Source organism: Gorilla gorilla, chromosome 1, assembly GCF_029281585.2.
Source record: "Gorilla gorilla gorilla isolate KB3781 chromosome 1, NHGRI_mGorGor1-v2.1_pri, whole genome shotgun sequence".
In the NCBI taxonomy this organism is placed as follows: domain Eukaryota; kingdom Metazoa; phylum Chordata; class Mammalia; order Primates; family Hominidae; genus Gorilla; species Gorilla gorilla.
Window position 1 is genome coordinate 220,618,318 of NC_073224.2, and position 19,033 is coordinate 220,637,350.

Here is a 19,033-nt window from a genome sequence, read left to right on the forward strand (position 1 = left end):
TGTTAGTCTGTTTTCGTTGCTATAAAAGAATACTTGAGACTGGGTCATTTATAAAGAAAAGAGGTTTATTTGGCTCACCACTCTGCATTCTGTACAAGGGGGTGTGGTGCCAGCATCTGCTCTTGGTGAGGGCCTCAGGAAGCTTACAATCATGGCAGAGGGGGAAGCGGAGCCAGCTTGTCACATGGTGAGAGAGGGACCAAGAGACAGACGGGAGGAAATTCCAGGCTCTTGTAAACAACCAGATCCTGTGCGAACTCATAGAGCTGGAACTCACTCATTACTGTACAGATGGCACCAAGCCATTCATGTGGGATTTGCCCCCATACCCTAACCCCTCCCACCAGGCTCACCTTTAACATTGGGGATCACATTGCAACATGAGATTTGGAGGGGACAAAATACCCTAATGATATCATTGTACCAGTATCACCCCCCTGCAAATGTCATGTTCTTCTCACATTGCAAAGTACAGTCATCCCTTCCCAATAGTCACGCAAAGTCTTAACTTGTTTCAGCATCAACTCAATCATAAGGCCAAAGTCTCATCTGGGACTCAAGGCAAGTTTCATCCACCTATGAACCTGTATAATCAAACAAGTCATTTGCTTCCACGATACAGTGGTGGTACCCGTACTGGGTAAGATTCCCATTGCAAAAGGGGAATCAGCCGAAAGAAAGGGGCAACAGGCCCACGCAAGTCTGAAACCCAGTAGGGCAGGCGTGAAAATGTAAAGCTCCAAAATAATCTTTGACTGCATATCCCACATCCTGGGCACACTGGTGCAAGGGGTGGGCTTCCAGGGCCTTGGGCAAAATTCAGTTGCTTAAAATGACAAAATCCCCAAGATGATAAGAAAATTCAACATAATCTTTGTCCAAATCCCAACTGGCATTTTTATTTTATTTTATTTTTTAAATTTTTTGATATAGAGTCTCGCTCTGTCTCCCAGGCTAGAGTGCAGTGGCACAATCTCGGCTCACTGCAACCTCCACCTCCTGGGTTCAAGTGATTCTCCTGCCACAGCTTCCTGAGTAGCTGGGATTGCAGGTGTGAGCCACCCACTTGGTTAATTTTTGTATTTTTGTAGAGACTGGGTTTTGCCATGTTGTCCAGGCTGGTCTTGAACTCCTGACCTCAGTTGATGCGCCCCACTTGGTGCCTCGAATGCTGGGATTACAGGCGTGAGCCACCACACCCAGCCAGCTGTTTTTTGAGAACACAGAAGTTGGAAAACTGGTTCTAAAATTCATAGGAAATTCAGGGCACCCAGGATACCCAAAACATGCTTGAAAAAGAACACAGTTGGAGGACTCCCACTTTCTGATTTCAGAACTTACTACAAAACTACATAGCCGGGCGTGGTGGTAGGCGCCTGTAATCCCAGCTACTCGGGAGGCTGAGGCAGGGAGAATTGCTTGAATCTGGGAGATGAAGGTTGCAGTGAGCCGAGATCGGGCCACTGCACTCCAGCCTGGGTGACAGAGTGAGATTCCATTCTCCGAACAAAACAAAACAAAAAACAAACAAACAGAAAAAACAACTACAATGCTAAAGACAGTGTGGTCCTAGCATAAGGCTAGACATAAATCAATGGACTAGAATTTAGAGTCCAGCAGTAAACCCTTTCATGGTATTGTCAATTAATTTTAAAGAGTGTCAAGACAGTTCAACAAGGAAAATAACCATCTTTAGGCCGGGCGTGGTGGCTCATGCCTGTAATCCCAGCACTTTGGGAGGCCGAGGCAGGCGGATCATGAGGTCAGGCGATCGCGACCATCCTGGCTAACACAGTGAAACCCCGTCTCTACTGAAAATACAAAAAATTAGCCGGGCGTGGTGGCGGGTGCCTGTAGTCCCAGCTACTCAGGAGGCTGAGGCGGGAGAATGGTGTGAACCCAGGAGGTGGAGCTTGCAGTGAGCCAAGATCACGCCACTGCACTCCAGCCTGGGCGACAGAGCAAGACTCCGTCTCAAAAAGAAAAGAAAAGAAAAGAAAATAACCATCTTCAACAACATCTGGATATTTGCAAGTAAGAGAATGAAGTTGGACCCCTTCCTCATACCATACATAAGAAAATAAACACAAAGTGAGTCATAGACCTAAATGTATAGGCTAAAAGTATAAAAACTTTTAGAAGAAAATACAGGGCCAGGATGGTGGCACACTCCTGTAATCCCACCTACTCTGGTGGCTGAGGCACCAGAATCACTTGAACCCAGGAGGCAGAGGTTGCAGCGAGCCAAAATTGTGCCACTCCACTCCAGCCTGGGTGACAGAGCGAGACTCTGTCTGTCTCAAAGAAAGAAAAAGAAAATATAGGGATAAGTCTTGTGGCCTTGGATTGGGGAATTGTTCCTCAGAAGCACAAACAACAAAAGAAAAATTAAATTGGACATCATCAAAGTTTAGAACTCTTTTACTTTAAAGACTCCATAAAGAAAGTGAAATGACAACTCACAGAATGGGAGAAAATACTTGCAAATCATTTACCCGATGATGTTCTGTCTAGACCAGGGGTGTCCAATCTTTTGGTTTCCCTGGGCCACACTGGAAGAAGAAGAATTGTCTTGGGCCGCACATAAAATACACTCACACTAACAATGGCTGATGAACTTCAAAAAAAAATCACAAGAAAATCTCATAATGTTTTGGGAAAGTTTATGAATTTGTGTTGGGCCACACATTCAAAGCCATCTTTGGGCTGCATGCGGCCTGCAGGTCGTGGTTTGGACAAGCTTGAATTATATAAAGAACTCTTATCATTCAACAATAACAATATCAATAATGCAATTGAAAAATGAACAAAGGATCCAAATAGAACTTTCTCTAGCAAAGATATACAGATGGTCAGTAGACAGATGAGAAAGCGCTCAACATCATTACCCATGAGGGAAATAAAAACCACAATGTGTTTCCACTACTTCACACCCACTAGGATGGGAGTAGTAAGACAGACAGACAATAGAAGTGCCGTAGAGAAACGAATCTTCATATGCTGATGGTGGGATGTAAAATGGTACAACCACTTTGGAAAATAGTTTGGCAGTTCCTCAAAGGATTGAACATAAAATTACCATAGGATTCAGCAGTTCCACTTGTGGGTATGTAGCCAAGAGAAGTGAAAACATATCTCCCCACAAAAAACTTGGGCATGAGTTTTCACAATATCATTACTCATAATAGCCAATAAGTAAAAACAACCCAAATGTCCATCAATGAATGAATGGATAAACAAAATGTGGTATATTCATACAACAGAATATTATTCGGCTGTTAAAAAAATAATAAAAAAGTAGCTCACGCCTGTAATCTCAGTACTTCGGGAGGCCAAGGCAGGAGGATTAATTGAAGACAGGAGTTCCAGACCAGTCTGGACATAGAAGTGAGACCTTGTCTCTAGTAAACATAAAAAGAAAATTAGCTGGGTTCTGTGGCACACACCTGTAGTCCCAGCTACTCAGGAAGCTGAGGTGGGAGGATTGCTTGAGCCCAGGTATTCAAGGCTGGAGTGAGCTATGATTATGCATCACTGCACTCCAGCCTGGGTGACAGAGCAAACTATGTTTCTAAATACATAAATAAGTAAATAAAATGAAGTAATGTAACACCTACAAGGTAAATGCACCTTGAAGACTTGTAAAATTAAAGACGCCAATTGCAAAAGGTTTCATATTGCATGATTTGATCTGTATGAAATGTCCAGAATAGGCAAATCTGTTTGAGAGAGAGAAAGTAGATGAGTGCTTGCCTAGGACCGGGAGGAGGTTTGCGAGGAAATGGAGATTCACTGCTAATGAGTACAGGGTTTCTTTTGGGGGCGCTTATGAAGATGCTCTGAAATTGATTGTGATGGTTGTACAACTCTGAATACATGAAACAGCATTAAATCATCACTTTAAGTAAGTCAACTGTATAGTGTCTGAATTATGTCTCAATATAGTAGTTTTTTTGTTTTTGTTTTTGTTGTTTTTTTCTTTTTTGAGATGGAGTCTCACTCTGTGGCCCAGGCTGGAGTGCAGTGGCGCGATCTCGGCTCATTGCAACCTCCGCCTCCTGGGTTCAACCAATTATCTTGCCTCAGCCTCCCAAGTAGGTGGGACTACAGGCGCGTGCCACCACATCTGGCTAATTTTTTATATATTTTTTAGTAGAGATGGGGTTTCATCATGTTAGCCAGATGGTCTCAACCTCCTGACCTCATGATCTGTCTGCCCTTGGCCTCCCAAAGTGCTGGGATTACAGGTGTGAGCCACTGTGCCTGGCCAATACAGTTGTTTTTAAAAAACAAAACAGGCCGGTCACGGTGGTTCATTCATGCCTGAAAGGCCAGAACTTTGGGAGGCCCAGGCAAGGGGAATCTCTTGAACCCAGGAGTTTGAGACCCCTTCCCCATACCACACACAAAAAAACTAACTCAAACGAATCACCCACCTCAATGTATAAGGTAAAACTGTAAAACTCTTAGAAGAAAATACTGGAGTAAGTATGACTTTGGATTAGGCAGTGGTTTCTTAGATATTGACACCAAAAGCACACGTGGCAAAAGAAAAAGTAAAATCAACACCATCAAAGTTTAGAATGTTCGTGCTTCAGAGAACACTATCAAGAAAGTGAAAAGACAACCCACAGAATGGGATAGTATTTTGCAAATCACATATCTGTTAAGAAACTTGTAGCTGCAATAGATACAGGACTCTTACAACTTAATTAAAGAAAAGACCCACCTAGGTGCAGTGGCTCATGCCTGTAATCCCAGCACTTTGGGAGGCTGAGGTGGGAGGATCCCTTGAGGCCAGGAGTTTGAGACCAGCCTGGCCAACATGGCGAGACGCTGTCTCTACTAAAAATACAAATATTAGCCAGGTGTGGTGGCACAAGCCTGTAATTCCAGCTATTCGAGAGCTGAGGCACGAGAATTGCTTGAACCTGGGACACCGAGATTGCAGTGAGCCGAGATCGCACCACTGCACTCCAGCCTGTACAACAGAGTGAGACTTTGTCTCAAAAAAAAAAAAGTAAATGCTTACATTATTGATTTGAGATATTTCTTCTTTTATAGTATGTCAAAGTGGTGCTATAAATTTCCCTCTTAGCACTACTGTGGCTGCATCTCAGAAAATTTGACATGTCATGTTTTTACTTTAATTCAGTTCAAATTATGATCTGATTTTCCTTGAGATTACATCTTTGATCCATGGGTTATTTAATTTCCAAATACGTGGGGATTTTCCAGACATCACTCCGTTATTATTTTCTATTTTTCCTTTTTCTTCTATTTATTTATTTACCTATTTACTTATTTTCAGTTCCCTCTCAGGCTCTAAGTTCTGTTATTATTTTCTAGTTTAATTCCATTGTGTTCAGAGATGTACTTTGTATTATTTAAATCCTTTCAAATTTATTTATTTTTTTCTTTTCTTTTTTTTGAGATGGAGTCTCACTCTGTTGCCCAGGCTGTAGTGCAGTGGTGCGACCTTGGCTCACTGCAGCCTCCACCTGCTGGGGTCAAGGGATTCTCCTGCCTCAGCCTCCTGAGTAACTGGAACTATAGGCATGAGCCACCACGCCCGGCTAATTTTTGTATTTTTAGTAGAGATGGGGTTTCACCATGTTGGCCAGGCTGATCCAGAGAACCCCTAACCTCAGGTCATCTGCCTGCCTCAACCTCCAAAAGTGTTTGGATTACAGGAGTGAGCCACCGCACCTGGCCTGTTAATTTATTTTTGTTATTTTTTTTTTAAGACGGAATCTCACTCTGTTGTCCAGGCTGGAATGCAGTGGCATGATCTCAGCTCACTGCAACCTCTGTCTCCCAGGTTGAAGTGATTATCCTGCCTCAGCCTCTCGAGTAGCTGAGATTACAGGTGCATGCCAACATGCCTGTCTAATTTTTATATTTTTAGTAGAGACGGGTTCTTACCATGTTGACCAGGCTGATCTGGAACGCCTAACCTCAAGTGATCTGCCTGCCTCAGCATCTCAAAGTGCTGGGATTACAGACATGAGCCACCATGCCCGGCCTCTTTTGCATTTATTAAGACTTGTTTTATGCCTCCAAATATAGTATATCTTGGTGGATGTGCACTTGAATGCATATTCTGCTGTTGTTGGATATTCCATTCATGTTGTTTATATGGACTTGGTTAATAGCATTGTTCAAGTCTTTTTTTTTTTTTTTTTGAGATGGAGTCTTGCTCTGTCACCTAGTCTGGACTGCAGTGGCGCAATCTTGGCTCACTGCAACCTCTGCCTCCTGGGTTCAAGCAATTCTTTGCTTCAGCCTCCCGAGTAGCTGGGATTACAGGTGCCCGCCACCACGCCTGGCTAATTTTTTGCATTTTTAGTAGAGACGGGGTTTCACCATCTTGGCCAGGCTGATCTTGAACTCCTGACCTCGTGATCCACCCGTCTCAGCCTCCCAAAGTGCTGGGATTACAGGCGTGAGCCACGGCGCCTGGCCTGTTCAAGTCTTCTATACCTTTACTGAGTTTCTGTAAATTATGACTGACAACTGTTCTACAACTGTTGAGAGTGGTGTGTTGAAACCTCCAACTATAATTTTGTATTTGTCTATTTCTTCTTAAGTTCTATTATTGTTTTTCATGTATTTGATGCTCTATTTTTATTTGCATATACATTGACGATTATATTTTCTTTGTTAATTGACCTCTGTCATTATGATGGATCCCTCTTTGTCTTTGGTAGTTTTTCTTGTTGTTGTTTTTGTTGTTGATTTGAGACAGGGTCTCAATCTGCTGCCCAGGTTGGAGTGTAGTGGTATGATCACAGCTCACTGCAGCCTTGACCTCCCAGGCTCAGGTGATCCTCCCACCTCAACCTCCTGAGTAACTGGGACCACAGGCACATGCTACCACATTTTGATAATCTTTTTAAAATTTTTTGTAGAGATAACATCTCTCTGTGTTGCCCAGGCTGGTCTCAAACTCCTGGGCTCAATCCTCCCTTTTCAGCCTCCCAAAGTGCTGAGATTACAGGTGTCAACCACTATACGGGCCAGTATTTTTTGTTTTGAAACCTACTTTGTCTGATATTGATGTAGCCATTCCAACTTTTTAAAATTTAGTTTTGTCAAGGTATGTCTTTTCCTACCTTTTTACTTTTTTTTTTTTTTTGAGATGGAATTTCGCTCTTGTTGCCTCGGCTGGAGTGCAATGGTGCGATCTTGGCTCACTGCAACCTCCGCCTCCAAGGTTCCAGCGATTCTCCTGCCTCAGCCTCCCAAGTAGCTGGGATTACAGGCATGTGCCACCCCACCTGGCTAATTTTGTATTTTTAGTAGAGACGGGGTTTCTCCATGTTAGTCAGGCTTGGTCTCCAACTCTTGACCTCAGGTGATCCACCCCCCTCAGCCTCCCAAAGTGCTGGGATTACAGGCATGAACCACTCCGCCTGGCGCATCTTTTTACTTTTAACTTATCTCTGTTTATATATTTCAATAGCTTTCTAATATTTACTATATACTTGTGTTTTGCTCTTTTATCCATTCTAACAATCTCTGCCTTTTACTTGTAAGCATTTTTCATTTATATTTAATGTAATTATTGATATGATTGGGTTTAAATTAATCTTGCTATTGGTTTTTCATTTGTTCCATCTGTCTATTGGTCTTTTTTTTTTTTTTTTTTTTTTTTTTTTTTTTTTTTGTATTTAGAGACAGATTTGCCCTCTGTCACCCAGGGCGGAGTGCAGTGGAGCTATCACAGCTCACTGCAGCTGGGCATTGGTCCATTTTTCTATCTTCTTCTTCTTTTTTTTTTTTTCTTTTGAGACAGGGCCTCCCTATGTTGCCCAGGCTGGATTCAAACTCCTGGGCTCAGGCGATCGTCCTGCCTTGATCTCCCAAAGTGTTGGGATTACAGGCGTAAACCACCACAGTCAGTCAGTTTGTTTGTTTGTTTCACTTAGGTACAGAATTCAATGCCAACAGTTCTTTTCTTTCAAGACTTTAACCATGTCACTCCACGGGGACGCTGTTTTGAGCCTTTGGTAAGCCTCATCCTCCAGGACCACACGGCAGGCGGGCAGGACAGCCCTTAGGTCCACCACACCCGTTAAGCTCCCTCCTGGAGGAGACAGAGACCTGGGACAGCTCCGGGGCGGGCGAGGCCGAGGGATGGGGGACGACGGGGCAGGGAGGAGTCCCAGACCTTTGGGATCTTCGCCACCCTTGGACCCCCTCACCCTTGCGGACTTGAGGAGTGTTAAAATCTCCAAGACGCGAGTCACCGGTACGAAGCCACAGCCATTTCGCCGCTTGCTCGGTGCAAGTGCAGACGGTCCTCGTGGTTGAGAGCGGAGTCCAGCACGTGGGCGGCGTTGGGCACCTTCGGCCGCGCCCTCCGCTCCACCACCGGTGGGCGCGGCCCGAGCCAGTCCCTAAAGCCAGGAGGCCGCCCGCTCCGAGCCTTATGCTTCCGACCGCTGCGCGCGGCTCCTGGGCTGTCGCAGTCTCCCGTTGCCGCCGTCATGTCCCGGCAGCTGTCGCGGGCCCGGCCAGCCACGGTGCTGGGCGCCATGGAGATGGGGCGCCGCATGGACGCGCCCACCAGCGCCGCAGTCACGCGCGCCTTCCTGGAGCGCGGCCACACCGAGATAGACACGGCCTTCCTGTACAGCGACGGCCAGTCCGAGACCATCCTGGGCGGCTTGGGGCTCCGGCTGGGCGGCAGCGACTGCAGAGGTAACAGTGGCCCCTGATCCTCCCTCTGCACCGTGCAGAGCTGAGCCTGTCACCAGCCGTGCGCTGCCCCGCTCTCCCTGGCCCCGGGCAGCACCCACGGCTTCGTCCCCCACCCCATCCCTGTCCACACCGCAACTCTGGGAACCCCCAGCTCCTCAGGCACATCTAGCTCTGGACAACTGGATGGTGCTTTGTCCGGACTCCTTTTCTGTCGTCTTCTCTTCCGGGAGGTAGCCCAGCACCCTCATTGACGCCTGGATGACTTGGTCTTGCCTGGAATGACTTGGCTAGCCCCTCTCTGGAGCACGAAAAACATTGGAATCTAGCATTGTGCAGCTCCTGTCCCCACCTGTGCCCTTCAGGTGCCCTTGACGGGCCTGATCTGCAGAAATTCTGTTCTTATCGCCTGGCACTCCCTGGCACAGTCCAAAATCAGAGTTTGGACCCAGCACACTATCTGCTTCCTCCTACGCTCGTGCCAGACTGCTCGGGTCCCTGGACTTTGCTCTGGTAACTCACCAGGGTGACAATGCCCGGGAGCCTTGGCAGCTCCCTCAGTGAGATGGGGAATTGGGTGTGGTACAGGGTCTCACTGCCCTCTCTGTGGGATGCTCTGTCTGAGGCTATTGGAGAGAAATGGACACTAACCCACTCCAGGAATCTCCAATTCTAGTGATGGCTGGGGAGCCGAGTGAGCCCTTCTTGGGAGGGACCCCGTGAAGAAAGATAGGATAGGAGTTTGCCAGGAAGAGTACAAGGGGCAAGGGCGTCAGGGCAGTGGGCATGGGTGTGGAAAGGCAAATGCGATTTGGCAATGCCGCCGGTGCTGGGGGAAGCAGGTGTAGCCCGACGGGAGGATGTGTGTAAAGGGGCAGGAGGAGCCGCCCTCGGTCTGATGCCATTTGCAGTGCTTAGGCCGATGCCTGGCAGGCACATAGTGAGGGCTGGGAAATGTTAGCTGTTTCTTTGTTCTTAATATTAGCACCATTTGCCTCCTTCCACTCTGAGTGTCTGAGTGGAGTCTTGTCCATTTCTCCTCTGATTCACCACATGGTACATCCCAAACGAAAGAGGCCTGTGCGTGCATCTCAGTGCCACACTCTTTCTAGATCACCTGGCTGCCACTCGGTGAGAGCTCTGATCTTATTTCCGGTCTCTTTTTTTTTTTTTTTTTTTTGATATAGGGTCTTGCTCTTTTACCCAGGCTGGAGTGCAATCATGGCTCATTGCAGCTTTGGCCTCTCAGGGCTCAAGCGATCCTCCCACCTCAGCCTCCTTAGTAGCCGGGACTACTACAGGCCTGTGCCACCACACCTGGCTAATTTTTTGTATTATTCATCGAAACCAGAGTCTCACTTTGTTGTCCAGGCTGGTCTCAAACTCATGGGCTCAAGTGATCCTCCTGCCCTGGCCTCCCAAAGTGCTGAGATTACAGGTGTGAGCCACCACAGATCTGCACCCTCTGCCTGGCCCTTATTTCTGATTTTTTTTTTTTGTTTACTTTTTTAATCCTTGTCTTCTGTCTTTGAGTCCAAGGTTGGCTGGTGAAAGTCCTCAGATCTCAGATCTGAAGTTAAGTTCACATTGAGAAGCAGAGGGGTGGTGGTGGAATGGAAAAATTCCAAATGAATAGTTCCTCAAACCTGCTCCCTCCCAGGTCTCAAGGGCTCCAGTGACTGCCCTCTTGCCAGCCTAAGTGACTTTCTAAGTGTGAAAAGTGGGAAGAGGACTCTCCACTCACCTGTTATTCCAGCCCACTAGGATCTAGGATTTTTTATTTTTATTTTTATTTTGAAATAGGGTCTCATTCTGTCATCCGGGCTGGAGTACAGTGGCATAATATTTGCTCACTATAGCCTTGATCTCCTAGGCTCATGTGATCCTCTCAACTCAGCCTCCCAAGCAGCTGAGATTACAGGCATGTGCCACCATGCCTGGCCAAATTTTGTGTTTTTTGTAGAGATGGGGTTTCACCATTTTGCCCAGGCTGGTCTCAAATCCCTGGGCTCAAGAGATCCACCCTCCTGGGCCTCTCTCAGTGCTCGGCTTATGGGGGTGAGCCACTGTGCCTAATCTCCAACTAAGATTTTTTTTTTGGTGGGGGACAGGGTCTTGTTCTGGCACACAGGCTGGAGTGTAGTGAAAGATCTCGGCTCACTGCAACCTCTGCCTCCTGGGTTCAAGCGATTCTTGTGCCTCAGCCTCTCCAGTAGCTGGGATTACAGGTTTGAGCCACTGAACCCAGCCTCCAACTAGGATTCTTAATACGGGGCAGGGAGAAGAGTGTTAAGCTTACTTCTTTTTTTTTTTTTTTTTTTTTGACAGTCTTGCTCTGTCACCCAGGCTTGACTGCAATGGCACGATCTGGGCTCACTGCAACCTCTACCTCCCAGGTTCATGCAATTCTTTTTTTTTTTTTTTTTTTTGAGACAGAGTCTCGCTTTGTTGCCCAGGCTGGAGTGCAGTGGCGCGATCTCGGCTCACTGCAAGCTCCGCCTCCCGGGTTCACGCCATTCTCCTGCCTCAGCCTCCTGAGTAGCTGGGACTACAGGCACCCACCACCATGCCCGGCTAATTTTTTGTATTTTTAGTAGAGACGGGATTTCACCGTGTTAGCCAGGATGGTCTCGAACTCCTGATCTTGTGATCTGCCTGCCTCAGCCTCCCAAAGTGCTGGGATTACAGGTGTGAGCCACTGCACCCGGCTGGTTCATGCAATTCTTGTGCCTAGCCTCCCAAGTAGCAGAGATAACAGGCGTGTACAACCACCCCCAGCTAATTTTTGTATTTTTAATACAGATGGGGTTTTACCATGTTGGCCAGCTTGGTCTCAAATTCCTGACCTCAGGTGATTTACCCACCTCGGCCTCCCAAAGTGCTGGGATTATAGGCGTGAGCCACCACATCCAGCCCTGAATTTTCATTTCTCTTTCCTCTTAGTGAAAATTGCTACCAAGGCCAATCCATGGATTGGGAACTCCCTGAAGCCTGACAGTGTCCGATCCCAGCTGGAGACGTCACTGAAGCGGCTGCAGTGTCCCCGAGTGGACCTCTTCTATCTACATGCACCTGACCACAGCACCCCGGTGGAAGAGACACTGCGTGCCTGCCACCAGCTGCACCAGGAGGTGAGGGGACCCCTGAGCTCTGGGAGGTGGTCCACTGCTGCTCTCCTTATCCTGATCCTAATGGTGAGAGCAGAGGCACCAGGGCAGTCCCAGGGTGGAGCAGGGAACAGCCCAACTCCCAGGGGCCCCACCCTGGCCTCCCTTTCCTGGTCTGGGCTGCACTATGTTCTGACTGGAGCCTCACCCGAGCAGGGCAAGTTCGTGGAGCTTGGCCTGTCCAACTATGCCGCCTGGGAAGTGGCCGAGATCTGTACCCTCTGCAAGAGCAACGGCTGGATCCTGCCCACTGTGTACCAGGTGAGGGCCGGGGCTGCAGAGGCCAAGGTCTCCAGAACTCCTGCTCATCCTGGGCTGTCTTTGCCCCTCTGACTGCCCCCATGCCCTCTGCATAGCAGCCACTCCCCTGCTGAAAGCCTGCAGATGGCTCCCAGGTACCCTCAGGATGCCATTCAAGCTCCTCAGGCTGGCCACTGGGCATCTGCTTCCTTCCTGCCTATCTGTGCACCTTGGACCCTTCCTTCCCTACCTTCCCCTGCACTCAGCCTGGAACAAGCCCTTCCCCCACCACCGCCCCTTCCGTGAGAGAATGGTTCAGGTCTCACATACGTGTCTCTTCCTCTGGAAGCCTTTCTAGATGGGCCCAGAAGACCCTGAGACCTCAGGTCCTTGTTTACCTCCTCATGATTCATTGCACAAATATTTGCACACCTGCTTGGTGCCAGGCACTGGTCACAGAACTTTCTAGTCTATTATGATTGCCTCATGACTCGATTATAACTGTTTATGCTTGACCTTACTACAAAATATTTGAGGGAAGGGACCTTGTCCTTTTAGCTTTTGAATCTAAATCTGACAACCAGCCCACAGTTGGTGCTCATGAAAGTTGGCAGAATGAATGAATTTTCCTAGGGCATAAGCCCCTTTCACCAGCACCAGTAAGAATAAGTATATGCCCAGATGGTTAAAATCCTAGAATTGTTAAGGTCTGAAATAAGGGTTCTATGAGGGTAAATTTAGGTCCCTTCTTTTGACACATCCACCCTCTCCCCCGGGCCCTTCTCCTTACAGGGCATGTACAGCGCCACCACCCGGCAGGTGGAAACGGAGCTCTTCCCCTGCCTCAGGCACTTTGGACTGAGGTTCTATGCCTACAACCCTCTGGCTGGTACGTGGAGCATTCCTGGCCCTGACTCAGCCTATTCCCGACCCACAGATGCCCAGCCCAGGACCTGGGAAGAAGGGAGGGTTTGACAAGAGGCTGGGCTGCATCCTTCAGCCCTCCTGGGTCCCTGCCCCTCCCCTAGACCAGCGCCCTGAGGGATGTGGCAGCTTCTGGGGCACTCTGGGCCCGGGGGCTGATTGCTGCCTTCCCGCAGGGGGCCTGCTGACCGGCAAGTACAAGTATGAGGACAAGGACGGGAAACAGCCCGTGGGCCGCTTCTTTGGGACTCAGTGGGCAGAGATCTACAGGAATCGGTTAGCTGGGGGTGCTTGATGTGGATGGCTGGGGTGGGGTCAGCTTTATGTGGAATGAAGTCCTGGGCTGCTCCTGGGGTAAGGCCTTTCCTCGCTGTCTGCACCTACTCCCCTGCATTCCTTCAGGAATTCCCAAGCCCTCTGTGGGTTTTCTTGTTGTCTTGGGACCTCCAGGAGGAAAGGAGACTCCCTGGACCTCGGTGTCTTGAAGTCGTAGCTCTTTCCTGAGCAATCACCCGCTACAAAGGAAAGAAAGAGCCCTGGAAGGAGGTCCAGGAGGCCTGGGGCTGAGTCCTGACCTGTCTCAGTGGCCTTCATGTCCGTAGGGGAAATGAGAGCAGGCTGCTGAGTTCTCAGGAATAAAGATTTGTTGAGGTCTCTGCTGAGGGGCCCAGCATCCTGGGTGGTTCTGATGCCCAGAAAAGTGAGAGACCTATGACTAGAGAGGACACCCGCCCCTCAGGGCTGCAGGGTGTGGGGTGGGGCAGTGGCCTTGGATGGCTCTTTGGTTGTGGCTTCCAGTGTGACCCTGATGGTACTGACCCCTGTGCCACCATCCCCACTGAACAGCTTCTGGAAGCAGCACCACTTCGAGGGCATTGCCCTGGTGGAGAAGGCCCTGCAGGCCGCGTATGGCGCCAGCGCTCCCAGCATGACCTCGGCCGCCCTCCGGTGGATGTACCACCACTCACAGCTGCAGGTAACCAGCGACCCTGGGTGCTCAGCTTCTTCCCTTCCAGGGGAACCAGCATTCATTACCTTCAGGTGAAGCCCAAAGCATTTGTTTTCTCGATTCCTCTGAAATTTCTTTCTTCCAACTCTCATAAACACTCTTCCCACTGGTTTTTTTTTTTTTTTTTTTTGAGACAGAGTCTCGCTCTGTTATGCCAGCTGGAGTGCAGTGGCACGATCTCGGCTCACTGCAACTTCTGCCTCCCAGACTCAAGCAATTCTCCTCCCCCAGCCTCCTGAGTAGCTGGGATTACAGGCACGCACCACTATGACCAACTAATTGTTTGTATTTATAGTAGAGATGGGGTTTCGCCAAGCTGCCTATGCTGGTCTTGAACTCCTGAGCTCAGACAATTCGCCCTCCTCAGCCTCTGAAAGTGCTGGGATTACAGGCATGAGCCCCTGCGCTCGGCCTTCCCATTGGTCTTTGATGGTATCTGAGCGCCAGGCTTTGTAATGAGGGCTTCACTGCAGGGATTTCATTATTCCTTCAGCTTTATGAAATGACTATCCCTGTGTTATTGACGAGGAAACTGAGTTTCACCCAGCTATGAAAGGGGAAGACATTTTAACATAGGTTCAACCGTAAAGCCCGCTAGTCTCATCCTTTTGGTGGGAGCTGGAGTTTCCCTCTCTCAGTGCCTCATGTCTTCCTCTTCCTCTTTCAAATTTATATCCAACTCCAGCCTTAGATGTTGCAATAGTGTCTGGTATATATACAGTAGGTGCTCAATAAATGGGAGCTAAGTGCTCTACGTAATTTTTCACACCCATAACTATGTTGAAAATAGAGAAGAGGATTGAGTCTCAGAGAGGTTTAATAACTTAGCCGCGTTTACACAGCTACTGGGGGGCAGAACTGGGCTGTGAATGTAGGTCTGTCTGGAAGGGTCGTGTGGCAGTAGGGGAAAGAAAACAGGTTTCGAGTCACATGGGTACAGCTATCCAAGGCACCTTAAGTCCTTTCTGGACATACAGGATATAAATATAAACAGAGACCCCAGATCTCAGCAGGGAGGTGGCTGGGACGGCTGTGAGTGGAGTCGCTGTGCAGCACAAGAGGGTTGAAGTCTGGCCGTCTCCCTTGCAGGGTGCCCACGGGGACGCGGTCATCCTGGGCATGTCCAGCCTGGAGCAGCTGGAGCAGAACTTGGCAGCAGCAGAGGAAGGGCCCCTGGAGCCGGCTGTCGTGGATGCCTTTAATCAAGCCTGGCATTTGTTTGCCCACGAATGTCCCAACTACTTCATCTAAGCTCATCGTGGCTCAGGCTGCCCAAGGCTTTTCTGTCAACTATTTTGCTCTCTCCCACTTTGTCTAACTTAGAACTGCCTCAGTAAATTCTTAGGGATGGAAGTATTTGGACAAAAACCTAACAGTAGAGTCACCACCAAAGGAAGAATAAAACCTCCCAGGGTGCTGTGTGTTAGTCTGTTTGCGTTGCTATAAAAGAATACCTGAGACTGGGTCATTTATAAAGAAAAGAGGTTTATTTGGCTCACCACTCTGCAGTCTGTACAAGAGGGTGTGGTGCCGGCATCTGCTCTTGGTGAGGGCCTCAGGAAGCTTAGAATCATGGCAGAAGGGGAAACGGAGCCAGCGTGTCACATGGTGAGAGAGGGAGCAAGAGACAGACAGGGGAGGAAATTCACACACTGATGGTGGGGATGTAAAATGGTACAACCAGTTTGGAAAATAGTTTGGCAGTTTCTCAAAGGATTAAACATAAAATTACCATAGGATTCAGCAGTTCCACTTGTGGGTATATAGCCAAGAGAAATGAAAACATATCTCCCCACAAAAAACTTGGGCATGAGATTTCACATTATCATTGCTCATAATAGCCAATAAGTAAAAACAACCCAAATGTCCAAGAATGAATTAATGGTTAAACAAAATATGGTATATTCATACAACAGACTATTATTCGGCCATTAAAAAAAAAAAAGAGTGGCTGACACCTGTAATCTCAGCACTTTGAGAGGCCAAGGCAGGAGGACTGATTGAAGACAGGAGTTCCAGACCAGTCTGGGAAACAAAGCGAGACCCTGTCTCCACTAAACATAAAAACAAAATTACTGGGGCCCCATGGCACACACCTGTAGTCCCAGCTGCTTGGGAAGCTGAGATGGGCAGATTGCTTGAGCCCAGGTATTCAAGTCTGGAGTGAGCTATGACTGTGCCACTGCACTCCAGCCTGGGCGACAGAGCAAACCCTGTTTCCAAACAAACAAACAAACAAACAAACACACAAACAGAAGTACTTAAACATCTACAATGTAAGTGCATCTTGAAGATGTGTTAAAGAAGCCAATTACAAAAGGTTTCACGTTGTATGATTTCGTTTATATGAAATGTCCAGAATAGGCAAATCTGTTTGAGAGAGAGAAAGTAGAGTACTTGCCTAGGACCGGGAGGAGGTTTGCGAGGAAATGGAGATTCACTGCTAATGAGTACAGGGTTTCTTTTGGGGGCGCTTATGAAGATGCTCTGAAATTGATTGTGATGGTTGTACAACTCTGAATACATGAAACAGCATTAAATCATCATTTTAAGTAAGTCAACTGTATAGTGTCTGAATTATGTCTCAATACTGTTGTTTTTAAAAAACAAAACAGGCCAGGCACGGTGTCTCATTCCTGAAATCCCAGAACTCTGAGAGGCCTAGGCAAGGGGATTGCTTGAATCCAGGAGTTCAAGAGCAGCCTGGGCAACACGGTGAAATCCCATCTTGACAAAATATACAAAAATTAGCTGGGTGGTGGCAAACCCACTGTTTGGGTAGAACTCAGTGGGGGAAGCCTCATCTGTTCCCCGGTGTCTGAGACGTGATTTAGCAGCTGTAGGCTAGGGTCACCTGAAGACATTCACTTATCAGCTGCTGTCATTAACTGGCACACACGTGGCCTCTGCATGTGGCTTCCAAGGGAGCACATCTCAAGCAATCTAGGCAGAAGCCATGTGGCCTTTTATGTCCCAGCCTCAGGAGTCCATAGCATCACTCTTGTGTCCTGGGAGGGGAGTCAAAGATACCTGTACAAAGAGCATTTGAGAGCATGGGGTGGTTATCTTAGGAAAATAAACTGTAACACTGGGAGCAATGGTCCTGAGTGGTCAAGTCGAGATGAGCCCCAAGAGCTGCTGAGACTCTTGAGTATCCCCATCAGGGATGCATTCTCTGCTATGCCACATCCCACCTATTAGAATCTTCTGGATACTATATCTCAAAGATAGTTGATGTCCACTTGAATTCAGCCATTTCATATCTTTTTTCTCTTCTTTTTTTCCCACTCCACCTCCTCCCTCAGCCATTTTATATCTAAAGAGCTTCTTCAAGAGACAGTTCCCAAACGGCATCTTAAATATATATACAATTCGTATTTGTTAATTTAAAAACAAATGAGAAGGAACAAAAAGACCTAAAGGAGCAGAGCTGGATCTGGAGAGCATCTAATGTATTTATTTGTCCTCAAACTAAGTAAACTGCTCTGTGCTGTATAAAAGACTGGAGAAGGGCCAGGTGCAGTGGCTCACGCCTGTAATCCCAGCACTTTGGGAGGCCGAGGCGGGCGGATTACGGGGTCAGGAGATCAAGACCATCCTAGTTAAGACGATGAAACCCCGTCTCTACTAAAAATACAAAAAATTAGCCGGACATGGTGGCGGGCACCTGTAGTCCCAGCTACTCGGGAGGCTGACGCGGGAGAATGGCGTAAATCCGGGAGGTGGAGCTTGCAGTGAGCTGAGATCATGCCACTGCACTCCAGCCTGGGCGACAGAGCGAGACTTCGTCTCAAAAAAGAAAAAGAAAAAGAAAAGAAAAAAAAAGACTGGAGAAGGAGGTGACATAGATTTTGCACGTGGGAATTCATGAGGAGGGGAGTTCCTGAAACTTCAGGCTGCAGAGAGGGCCATGGGCTGCCCTACTTGCTTCATTTCTGACCTGCTTGTTCCCAGTGACTGGGTTGGTTGGCATCACCAGTGTCTCAAATTGGGCCATTCTGAATACATGTCAGAAGCAACAGGAAGGTAACAGTGCCAGGCTCCACAATTGTTTATGAACAAGTACATTTCTGCTGCATGGATTTTTAATTTAATAAGGCTGTTTTTACCATGGCTTTTTTTTTTTTTTTGAGATGGAGTCTAGCTCTGTTGCCCAGGCTGGAGCGCAGTGGCGCAATTTTGGCTCACTGCAACCTCTGCCTCCCGGGTTCAAGCAATTCTCTGCCTCAGCCTCCTGAGTAGCTGGGATTACAGGCGCCTGCCACCATGCCTGGCTCATTTTTTATATTTTTAGTAGAGATGGGGGTTTCACCATCTTGGCCAGCCTGGTCTTGAACTCCTGACCTCGTGATCCACCCGCCTCGGCCTCCCAAAGTGCTGGGATTGCAGGCGTGAGCCACCGTCCTTACAATGGCATTTGTAAGTGTATGTCCACTGCAGAAACAAATTTCTATCCTCAATGTTGAGCTTTATTAACTGAATTTGAAATAGCATTCAGAATAGTTAGATGCTTTCTCTCTGACAAAATGGATTTCCAAAAGCTTTACTCTGATTCCAAGAGTTGGATGGAAGAGTTTATATATACAAGCTAGAAGCCACCACACCCAGTCTATTTCTTAAAATTTGGACAATTTATCAAAGTGATATGTGCCCATGGTTAAAAGCTGTCACTTTCCAAGTCTCATTCCTCAGAGGCAACTTCTAGAAATTCTTGCAGCTTTCTTTTTCTCTAGCAGTTACTGCTGCGCTATGTCTAAAGTATACACTTGGCTGGGGGTGGTGGTTCACACCTATAATCCCAACACTTTGGGAGACAAAGGTGAATCGCTTGAGCCCAGGAGTTTGAGACCAGCCTGGGCAGGTCAGTGAGACTGTCTCTACAAAAAAATTTAAAAAACTAGCCAGGCATGGTGTCACAGGCCTGTAGTTCCAGCCTTAGGAGGCCAAGATAGGAGGATTGCTTGAGCTCAGGAGTTTGGCCTGGATATTA

At 47.8% G+C, this 19,033-nt stretch overlaps 1 protein-coding gene across 1 annotated transcript; it reads left to right on the forward strand.

Annotated features, from left to right (window-relative positions):
* Positions 1-8,170: 8,170 nt before the first annotated feature.
* LOC101150628 (aflatoxin B1 aldehyde reductase member 4) lies at positions 8,171-16,604 on the forward strand. Its single transcript, XM_031008626.3, has 7 exons — positions 8,171-8,706; positions 11,647-11,834; positions 12,027-12,131; positions 12,903-12,999; positions 13,211-13,310; positions 13,881-14,010; positions 15,133-16,604. Exons 1-7 carry the CDS (start codon positions 8,493-8,495, stop codon positions 15,292-15,294), a joined length of 996 nt encoding a protein of 331 aa, XP_030864486.1. The 5' UTR covers positions 8,171-8,492; the 3' UTR covers positions 15,295-16,604.
* Positions 16,605-19,033: the final 2,429 nt, after the last annotated feature.